Here is an 11,522-nt window from a genome sequence, read left to right as displayed (position 1 = left end):
TTAAAAATAAAGAGCCTATGGCTAGGAACACCTGTAGATGTTGTAAGCAGAAAAGCCAGTGAAGGAAACAATGAGCTATATTTTGAACAAAATATGAAAGAAACAAAAAGATAGTTATCCAAGATTTGTCCAATTATGCTGCTCTAAGAGAAAACTCAGCACCCAGCAATTTTCTGTCATTCCTCTAAAGTCCCAAGGGGAATTGTCTATAAATACAGATGGACAACAATGCAGCTTTTATGTTACTAAACATGCCGCCTATCCATCATTAATTCTATTTCTGTAGAATATCAGATTGCTCAGAAAAACATTTTAAAGTTGAAGAGCCAGAGGAAAGATGAATTGACCTGTAATACAAGTTCAGAAGAGGGGAAAGGGAGAGTTTTGTCTTAAAGTGAAAATGTTTAGTTGTGCAATAATGTGAAAGAAAATAGTAACAAGCAAACTTGAGGGTGTATATAAATTTTGGAAGGCTTGATGAAAAGTGGACTTTACTTGCCTTGTTTTACTAAAGCAATTCAGAAGTGAGAATTTCTATCAATCCTAAATCTTTTAACCAGACTCAATATTTAAATGTTACTTTGGGACTACTATGAGAACATTCCTTTCTTCTTTGTGACATAAGTCCTATCTTACATGGAATTTCCAGATAAAGCAGAAGGGTTATTTTTAAGGGTCCCTAAAATTTTCCCTCATATATACACTTACTAACTGGTCTATGCATTGGCAAACTTTCACTATATAAAATTCAAGAAATAACTACAGAATTATCTATGGTCCACAGATGAGGTCAGAATATTTGCAGTAAAGGCCATAAGAATCCATTGACTCTTTCAAGGTTATCACAAAAGTTGTCATATAGGTGTGTGAAAAGATAAACCTCTTCTCCTCTAGGGGCCATAACTCAACAGCATGAAAATTGTCAAAGAGCCATTGCGTGTTCTCCTTGTTTCAAAGATATTGTAGTCTCAGCTAATTTTGTTAAAACCTTTTCAGATCATCTATCCCAATCTGTGAACTGCCTTTTAATTATCTTACTGATGTCTTTCAAAAAGTTTTAATAAATTCCAAGTTACACATTTTTTTCTTTCATGGTTCATGCATTCTATATCCTAAGAAAATCTTTGCTAATCCCAAGACAGCAAATGTCTCCTATTTGTTTTTTTTTTCTAGAATTTCTAGGTTTAGCTTTTGTTTAGGTCATCCATTTTAAAATCTAAATTTTGCACTAAAATTATGTATGTGATGTAAAAGTTGAGGTTCATTTCTCATATGAATATATACTTACTCCATTTGTTGAAAAGATGCTTTTCCTCTTTGCTTTGGTGCCTTTTTTCTTTTCTTTTTAGACAGGGTCTCACCCTTTTGCCCAAACTGGAGTACAATCACAGCTCAGTGCAGCCTCAACCTCCCCAGGCTCAGGTGATCCTCCCATCTCAATCTCCCAAGTATGTGGGACTACAGGCACACACCACCACACACAGCTAATTGTGCCTTTGTCAAAAATCAATTGTCCATATATGCATGGGTCCATTTTTGAACTCTATTCTGTCCATTGGTCCTTAACATTTCTTATAAAACATGTCCATTGGCAATAAATTCTCTCATCTTTTCTCTGAGTCTTCTCACTTTTTGAAGATTTTTGCTGAATATCAAATTCTAGGTAAACAGGTTATTTTTTCAGCACTTTTGGCATGCTAAGGTCTCTAACTTGCTGTTTAAGAAAAATAGGTAGTTATTCTTATCTTGGCTTCTCTGCATGAATATACCTTTTTTTTTCCCCTCTAGCTGCTTTTACAACTTTCTCTGGTTTTCAACAATTTCATTATGATGTACCTTGATCAGATTTTTTTCTCTGTGTTACCTCGTTTGTTGAATTTCTTGTGGTCTGTGGGCTTATAGTTTTCATCAACTAGGACACTTTTCAGCCATTATTTCTTAACATACTATTTTTGTTTCCACTACTCCAACTTCTAGGACACAAAATACAAGTATATTAGAATAGCTGATATTATCCAATAGGTGGCTAAGACACTGTCCTATTTTTTTTTCTCTTTGTATTTTAGCATGCTTTTAAATTCACTGATTTTCAGTTCTGTGGAGACCAATCTGCTATAATTTCATCTGTTCCTTCCTACCAAGCTAGTGACCAAAGTGGCCAAATAGCAGCAGTGATTAAAAAACAAATAAATAAATCTTACACATACTTAAAGGTATAAGGCCAGGCACAGTGGCTCACACCTGTAATCCCAGCACTTTGGGAGGCCGAAGACGGGCGGAATGCCTGAGGTCAGGAGTTCGAGACCAGCCTGGCTAACATGGTGAAACCCCGTCTCTAATAAAAATAGAAAAAAAAATTAGCTGGGCATGGTGGTGCACACCTGTAGTCCCAGCTACAAGGGAGGCTGAGGCAGGAGAATCGTTTCAACCCGGGAGGTGGAGGTTGCAGTGAACTGAGATCATACTATACTCCAGCCTGGGCGACGGAGGGAGACTCTGTCAAAAAAAAAAAAAAGTATAAATGTATTACCCACAAATATTTAAGGACTATCAATTTATAAATATGTAAGTAGGCTGGGTGCAGTGGCTCATGCCTATAATCCTAGCTCTTTGGGAGGCCGAGGCAGAACCACTTGAGGAGTTCAGGACCAGCAGGGCAACATAGCAAAATCTCTATAAAAATTTTTTAAAATTAGCCAGCCATGCTGGTGGATGCCTGTAGTCCCAGTTACTCTGAAGGCTGAGGCAGGGGGATCGCTCAAGCCCAGGAGCTCGAGGTTACAGTGAACTATGATCATGCCACTGGGCTTCATCCAGGGAGACAGAGCAAGACTCTGTTTCTCAAACAATTTAAAAAATACATAAAGAAATGTGTAAGTAGTTTTTTCAATACCTTCATTATGTCTATAAAATTATATGTAGCATTGGAAATGTTATTGAATAAGACACCAACAACCTACTATTGTATTTTTTTAATTTTGACTTCTTTTAAAGAAGGTGATAACAATCTGTGGAAAATGCTTTTACCGTATCATGCCAATATACTGCAAGGAGTATTTCAAAATAATATAAAAGTAATTCACAGACTTAGATTAAGTGAAGATCAAATGACCCCAAAATTTTTCTTCCTTAGTTTTTCACAGCAACTGCTAAAGTCCATAAGCTGATTTTTCCAAGAAAATTATTCTAATAATTTTGAGTGTTCAATCCGTGCAATGGTCCAGTCAGGCTTTACTCCTTGTGTGAACTCCCTCTGAAACCTAGGAAAGACATTGCAAATAATGTAAATCTTACATCAGTCCAAGTATGTGTTAGATAACTATGTAATTTGCAAGTGTATATTTACAAGAATTTTTGGCAACAAGCTAATGGTTAATATTAAATCAAAATCGAAACCAAAAAAAGTTTAACCTACGCATTCAATCACAATAAATATACCCACAAAATTGAAGTACATTCTCAAGTAATGTGAGTATTTTTAATGAACTAATCTATATTCAACATCTGCCACCCCCTAAGAGAAACTTGGATATTATTCTGTTTAAATACTAGCTATAACACATGCCTAATATGAGGACAGATAAACTGGACTCTGGTGATGCAGACAGCACTTTAAATACATAACCTAGGATACAGGAAAAAAGCTATTTTTCAAATAGCACTGTTACCAATTTAGGAATAAATAGTGGAATTTAGTTTACATACATTAAATCAATCTTGAAAATAACAATATTTTTGAGGTACCCATAGTTTAAGTAAGAAACATCAGGAAAGATAAAGTTTAGTACTGACGACAGTACTCTTTAAAAATGATTTCTTAACAGACAATTCAGTAGATTTAAATTAAGTATTTAAATATATAGAATATTTTGGGTAATTACAAATAAAGCAAAATTTAAAAAAACACATTTCTTTCAAGAAGAGCAAAAAAAAAAAAAAATGAGGATATAATTCTCTTTTACCTTAGTAAAACAGAATACATTTTATTTCTTAGGTCATTTTTGGGGTTTGTTATTTTGAAGCAGATTTGTGTAACTCTGGCAACATAATCATATTTTTTAAATAAATGTTAAATTATATCTTCACTGACTTGCTCCAGCAGTTCACTGTTCTAGATTTTATTTGCATAAAAATACAATATAATGTCTCTTTTACATAACTTGCTAACTTCCTACTATACAGTATGTCCTTAAGGGCAGTATCCCTTCAACTTTGTATCTGAACCTCTACCAGAGCATGTGGGCACACAGATGATCAACAGATGTCTAGTGAATCAATGGTTCATGTACCAATTATGGCAGATTTTATTTTCCAAAAATGGCCACAACCATATCTCCCCTCCCATGTGCTCTTCTGCTATGTGGCCTTGCTGTATTTTGCCCCAAAAAGTGGGGGAGTCTTTCTACACCCTTTAAACTATACAGATCCTTTGACTGCTTTGACAAGTAGACTATGGCAGAACCGATGTTCTAATTCTGGGCATAGCCCTTTACTGGTTTAGCAGCTTCCATTTTCTGCCTCCTAGAATTCAACCACTATGTGAAAGATATGACTAGTCTGAAACTACCACAAGTCCAAGACACAAAGAGTGGCCCTGGAGAATGCAGAGTCATGCAGAAGCCAAGGAGTACCAAGGTGCCACACATGTGAGTTAAGAAGTCACTGTGGAAATGAATCCTCCAGCTCCTGCCACCCGTGTTGATGCCAGGTGAAGCACAGAAAACCCCCCTAACTGAGCCTATCCAAAATTTCTCAGCAGTGAAATAGCAGGCAAAATCAATGGCTGTTTGAAGCCAATGAATTTGGGGGTAGTTTGTTAAGCAGCAATAGACAGCTAAAACATCATTTAATTAAATTCAGCAATATTACCTCTTTCTAATTTCTTAACTCTCCTGTTTCATATCCAGTGTGTCTTTCTGAGCTTTTCTCTTCATAAATAACTTGTCAAATTTCAATTCTTTTCTTCCTAAAGATCTCTTAGTTTTCATACCTTCAAACTACCTTCCATTTTCTGAAGAAAGGAAACAATGAAATCTCATTAAACTTACTCATAGCTTGCACTAAGAAGTTGTTTAGTTTCCACATTCTGATTCCCCAACTTAACCTGGAATACACTGGCTCCTCTTAAAGTTTCACTGGGGATGTTGGCACTGGTTAGATACCAAAAGCACATCAGGATGTTAACAAACTTCCTTCCTTAGAGAAAAAACATATACACACACATACGAATACAAGTCAAAATAATCTATCATCCATATATACAAAATGAAATCAGAAATTGGCAGCAGTTATACAGTTGTTACAGGTCAAATTTTGTGCTTATTCTGATGTAAATTAAAATACTTGTATTGATACTATTTTATTTTTAGAAAATTGTCTTAGGGTTTATGGCACACTTGCCCTCTTCTCTGTATCTCAGTAATAAAGCTACTACTTAACTGAGCACGTACTTTACTGAGTATACTACATGGATTATTTTCAATTAGTGGCATTTTCTTTTTCTTTCTCTTTTTTTGACAGAGTCTCACTCTGTCACCCGGGCTGGGGTGCAGTGGTGCAGTATCAGCTCACTGCAACCTCCGCCTCCCAGGCTCAAGTGATCCTCCCACCTCAGCCTCCTGAGTAGCTGGGACCACAGGCACGCACCACCATGCCCGACTATTTTTTCATATTTTCAGTAGAGACTGGGTCTTACCATGTTGCCCAGGCTGGTCTTGAACTCTGGAGCTCAAGTGATCCACCTGCCTCAGCCTCCCAAAGTGCTGGGATTACAAGTGTGAGCCACTGCATCTGGCCAGGCATTTTCTAAGATTATAATAATCTCCTGACAGATATCTGTTGTCAAACCAAAAATGAGGAGAAAAAAAATATTTTTTGCTGCTCAGTAACTATCTTAACTTCAACTGCCAGAAAGAGTAAAGGCTTCCTATTCTACCCCTAAATCACCTTGTTGTGCCTGGTGATTCCGACAAACTCCTGATGTAAAAATTAGTTCATGACCATGATGCTGAGATGCAATTTGAAATATTAGGGAAGAGGAAAATATTTATCACTAAAAATATCTTTACAAATGTTTCAAAATAATGTGTGCATGAAAAATTTTATCATCACTAAGAGTCTTTTTCTTCCACCTTGGGAAGTGTATAAGCAGAGGCTACATTTCCTGTGTGGCTGGCACATAATACACATGCAAATAGAGTCATCCCTCGAAATCCATGGAGGATTGGTTCCAGGACCCCCCTGTGGATACCAAAATCCACAGATGCTCAAGTCCTTTATATAAAATGGTGCAGCATTTGCATAACACACATCCTCCAGCATTCTTTAAATCATCTCTAGATTATTTATAATACCTAACACAATGTAAATGCTAATGTAAATAGTTGTTATACTGTATTACTGAGGAATAATGACAAGAAAAAAACTGTACATGTTCAAGTACAGATGCAACTATGTTTTTTTAATATTTTGTACCCTAGATTGGTTAAATCTATGGATGTGAAACCTCCAGATACAGAGGGCCAACTTTGTATGTATCAGGAACAAACAGTGAATTATCAGGAATACTATAGGGAAAATGTATGCCTCAGACAAGAAGAACCAGATAACCACTAAATTTCCTCCCAACTTTTTTCATTATTCTCAAATAGATCCAATTTGGGAGTTCTGCAGTTAATCTTTTCACATCATCTTTAGCTGACAATATCTAATTTGATTTTCTTTTACCCCTCATTCCTTCCATATAAGGTGCAGCTTTAAAATACTCAATTGTTTCCTTCAAATTAGGAAATCTGAAACATAAATATTTTCTATTTGAGATGTGGGAGCCGCTCAAACTATTTTCATCAATGTAAGTGATGATGTTCTCTACTGTGAATAAAATAGTAGCAGAAAAAAGTTCTAGATAGAAAGGCTTAAGAAATGATGACCATATCTCAACTCTTTCAGAAGTAGGTCTTTAAAGAATGGATATAACATTTTCTTTGAAGTTCTAGAAATACTTGTCCTGACAAAACTCTACTATTTTGTGATTATCCATTAGTTTAGCTTATCTGGACAATTATGGATCATTTCAAGTTGACTATGCTCTGGCATTACCTTTCTCATCATAGTAAATGGAGATGTCTCCTGTTGATGTAAATACAATTTCATCTATGTTAGCAGCAAGGGCATTTTTATGGTTGTCAGGTAGTGAAGTAACCTTTTCTTTCAATGCATGTAGCACCTAAGTTTGAAAAAAGCAAGCCATTAGTTCACCGATACAATTTTTGAAACCTTTCAAAAAGTGATCTTTATCATGGAATACATTTTTCCAAACCTATTTTTAAATTTACTACCGTATTTACTCATCCTCAAAAGCAAGGCTGAAATGTATCTCATTATTCAACTAGGTAATTCCTAACAGAACATTCTATATAAGAGCAATTGAAAGACATCATGATTACTTCATTATGCCTTAAGTAGCAGGAGTTATTCCATGCTTTTATATGACCCAAAGTACCCATAAGAACAGATACACAGACTCTACTTTGGATGCTGGCACACACGCTATTTTTAAGCATAAATAAGGAAAATGTGCATCATTCTATTGCAAGAGAACAGCATTTATTTTTAAAGCAAAATGTAAAATATACTTTACCTCTTTGGCCACAAGTTCTTCCAACAAATCAAATTTACACTGTGACAGCAACTTGGATACATGAGCAAAAGCCTTGAAAAAAATATTAAGGGAAATGTGGGGATTATTATTTCAAAATACCATGCCATGTTCATATTTAAATGGCTAAGTGTAATAAACACTATTTTATGGTAATAGTGATAAACAACATCAAATACTAATTTATCAAGGCATGACTCTTGGTTGACTTTTCGTATATGGCCTTCCCACATATATAGCAGTAAGTGACTTGACCTTTAATTCTGGATCCACTCTCAGGACCGGGAAATGATAGTGTGTGGTGTACAATCTAGATGTCTCAATAAAAATCCTCCTTTATATTTCTTTTTTAAATGATGAAGTAAACAATCATTTGGCAGTTATATGACCTACCTCTTAATCATGCATAGATAGCAGTTGGAAAGGAGAACAGTCAAGACTGCATTGGGAGTCTGGAAATCTGGGCTGTAGTCTGAATCTCAGTATGGGAGATAATGTAGGTTTGGGAAAGTGGGAGAAAAGGTCATTAGTTTATATGGTCTAAAACAGTAGATCCTAACTTTGAAGTATGAAATTCCATTTTCAAGGAGGGAAAAACCCAACTGCAATTCTCCGCATTGCTAGCAATGAGAAAGCAAATTGTGAATTAAGCTCCTACCTGTCTTCAGGGAACTTTCAATCTACTTGGGAAAAGGACATGTAGACTGACAAGTTTAAGAATTTTGACAGGGATAGTAACAGGATGACTTGGGAGCATACAGAAGAGCCTCCTAACCCAATCTGGGAGGATCAGAGAGGGCTTCCTAAAGGAAGAAACATCTAAGCTGAAATCTGAAATAAGCTGAAATCTAGGCTGCCAGAGGATGCACAGGCATGTCAGATATGGCATGTCAGATAATACTGCCTAACTGTTATAGGATGAATTGTGCTCTCCTTCCCCCAAAATTTATGTTGAAGCTCTAACCCCCAGAACCTTGGAATGTGACTATATTTGGAGATAAAGCCTTAAAGAGGTGATTAAGTTAAATGAGACCAGCAGGGTGGGCCAAAATCCAATCTGACTGGCATCCTTATGAGAGGAGCAAATGTGGAGTAACAGCCACCAGGAGCATGCATGCACAGGAAGGACCATGCAAGGACACAGCAAGAAGACGGCCATCTGTAAGCTGAGAGAGGCCTCAGGGGAAAACAACCCCTCTGACACCTTGATACTGAAATGCTGGTTGTTTGCTTTATATAAGCAACAATGCATACAGACTGGCTGATGAATGGGGTGGAAATACTGCTCAATAACAAGGAAGGAGGTGAAAATAGCTAACAGCTGGAGGACCACTAGGACTGGAGTGACTCCAAAAATGCTGCATGCTCCTCTGTGTGTTCAGAGGAAACAAGTACTGAGGCCTGATGCCTGCCAATGGTGGGGAGATGATTTCTATTCCTTACTGCAACATAAATGAACTGGTACCATCATATGTGTTATGAGGTGGACAAGCTCATATATCATCAGTGGGCATTGTAAAGAACAGTAGGATCAATACAACTTACCACTGCATGGACAAAAGATTTTGAGAACTGACAAGAGCAGAGGTTTATCCCTTAATTATAATGCTGAGTTAAGCATCTTAATCAAGCTTGTTCTTTGACTTTTTTAATATAAATATATATAGTAGTCAAGAGTTGACTCAGAGAAGCAGGCAGCAGGAGTTAATACTGACACTTATTATACAAAGTTGAAAACATTTGATTTACAACTGATAGGTCTCATAAATACAAATGGCCATGATTATGGAAAGAATCTGAAATAAACTTGGAGTAAAATATCAATACCAGTATACAACCAATACAGTAAAATGATTACACCAATGGCATGGTTTTAAGGCATATGGAGGTATGAAGCGGGAAATAAACTTTATGACTTCTATTGTGGTTTTTTTGTTTGTTTTTGTTTTTTGAGACGGAGTCTCACTCTGTCACCCAGGCTGGAGTGCAGTGGCACAATCTTGGCTCACTGCAACCTCCACCTCCCGGGTTCATGCAATTCTCCTGCCTCAGCCTCCAGAATAGCTGGGACTACAGGGGCTGGCCATGGCTAATTTTTGTATTTTTAGAAGAGGCACTGTTTCACCATATTGGCCATGCTGGTCTCGAACTCCTGACCTTGTGATCCACCCGCCTCGGCCTCCCAAAGTGCTGGGATTACAGGCGTGAGCCACCGTGTCTGGCCGACTTCTATTGTTGTCGGTAGTTCTGCAATGTTTGGGAACGATACAATCCGTAAAGGAGTCAAAAAAAAAAAAAAAAAAAAAGAAAAAAGCAAGTACCCACAAAATATCCAAATAATCTCAGGACCCAAGTGACCATATGTCACAAGGGTAAGGCAAGGTATAATCAGCCATTCAGAAACAGGTATGTAACTAACAAAGTCAGAGATAAGAATCTCTAAAGGCTAATGTTTTCTGTGTGCAGGGTGCCGTGCACTTAGCCACCAGGCGGTCTCAGCAAATCCTTTGAAAGGGTAAAATTGCTCATCTCCAGTTTAATCTTTACGGAGTATGGGATGGTGTATTGGTCGGCTCTGTCAAATAGCTGGCAAGAAGTTCTGCTGCTCTACCCAAGGTGACATTACAGCACTTTGGAAATGTTATCTCATTTATTCTTCAATCTTACCCATTTATTAATGTATTCAACAAACATTCATGGAGTGCCTGCTATGTGCCAGGCATTGTCTTGCCCACTTTGTAGATTTGAAAATTATGTTCAGACAAGATGAGACCATATAGCTTTTTCTTTCTATTTTTTGAGACAGGGCCTGGCTCTGTATCCCAGGCTGGAGTGCAATGGCACGATCACAGCTCACTACAACGTCCAACTCCTGGATTCAAGCGATCCTCCCCTTCAGCCTCCCAAGTAGCTGAGACTACAGGCGTGTACCACCATTCCCGGCCCAGAAGCTTACTTTAAGTCAAGCAATGGCTGGAAGGCTCTATGTCTGGGCCACTAATCACGTTTGATCACTTGTATCCCAGTGAAGAAAACACTGCTAAGCACTTCTGCGAGCAATAGTTGAACTCATTAGAAACGGATAGGTCAATTAGGGAAATAAACAAACCTGCTTCGCTCCCTCGGAGAACTCTGCGATGCTGAACTCTTTGTCGAAATAGGCCCAGATAAGGAAGGCCTTAATTCGAGTCCTAACCCAGTTGATGGGGTTGGAGAATCCCAGGACGATCATCTTGGTTTTCTGGTGCTGCTGGGGCTTCTCCTCCGTGCTGTAGCTGCGCTGAGGGCAGGCAGGGAAAGAAGCGAAGGCTGCGGGGAGTCCCGGGCTGCTGAGCACTGGCCGCCGGGAGCCCTGGGCAGGTAGCGCCGAGGCCGCCAAGGCCCTAGCGCTTCGGGGAAATAACGCCGCTCCCGAGCCGAGGCGACAGCGGCAGAGGTAGCAAAGTCTGGCGGACGGCAGCCTCACCTCGGCCACAGCGGGAGTCCGGAGTCGGACGGCCCCGCAGGGCAGCGACCGAGAGTGCAGGAACTGGGGTAGCAGACGAGCGGCCAGCGCCATTTTTATGACCCTTCACCCCGGTGCCTGCCGGTGCTGTATGGAAAGGAAGTCGGTGGGAAACCGCCTCGGCGGTGTGGAAGAAAGACTGGAGAGCAAAGTGGACCTGTTGCTGCAGCCTCTGGTGAGTCGGCCCCGTCCCCGCTCTCCAGCACGCAGCCCAGGCCGAGGCCCTTCGGCAACCCGCCCCGCGCTCGGACCCAGCCATTCTGGAGTCTGACGGCCTCGGGGACCTTTTCTCTGTCGCTCGTGTTTCCGGGAGGATGGCGCTGAGGAACGCTTTTAGAACCGAAGTTCCGAGGACGTGGA

General features: G+C 39.0%; 1 protein-coding gene across 2 annotated transcripts; it reads right to left on the bottom strand.

Moving 5' to 3' along the window:
- Positions 1–2,878: 2,878 nt before the first annotated feature.
- MAIP1 (matrix AAA peptidase interacting protein 1) lies at positions 2,879–11,470 on the bottom strand. Of its 2 annotated transcripts, XM_003253907.4 has the most exons (5): positions 10,767–11,470; positions 7,640–7,711; positions 7,099–7,225; positions 5,049–5,196; positions 2,879–3,260 (listed from the first exon to the last, which is right to left on the bottom strand). In XM_003253907.4, exons 1-5 carry the CDS (start codon positions 11,214–11,216, stop codon positions 3,182–3,184), a joined length of 876 nt encoding a protein of 291 aa, XP_003253955.1. In that variant the 5' UTR covers positions 11,217–11,470; the 3' UTR covers positions 2,879–3,181. The 2 variants fall into 2 exon arrangements, with proteins under 2 accessions (XP_003253955.1, XP_030658922.1); XM_030803062.1 differs by lacking the exon at positions 5,049–5,196.
- Between the last annotated feature and the right edge of the window lie 52 nt (positions 11,471–11,522).

The sequence above is a fragment of the Nomascus leucogenys genome, chromosome 22a (genome assembly GCF_006542625.1).
Source record: "Nomascus leucogenys isolate Asia chromosome 22a, Asia_NLE_v1, whole genome shotgun sequence".
Lineage (NCBI taxonomy): Eukaryota > Metazoa > Chordata > Mammalia > Primates > Hylobatidae > Nomascus > Nomascus leucogenys.
This window is presented reverse-complemented; position numbering and strand designations above follow the sequence as displayed.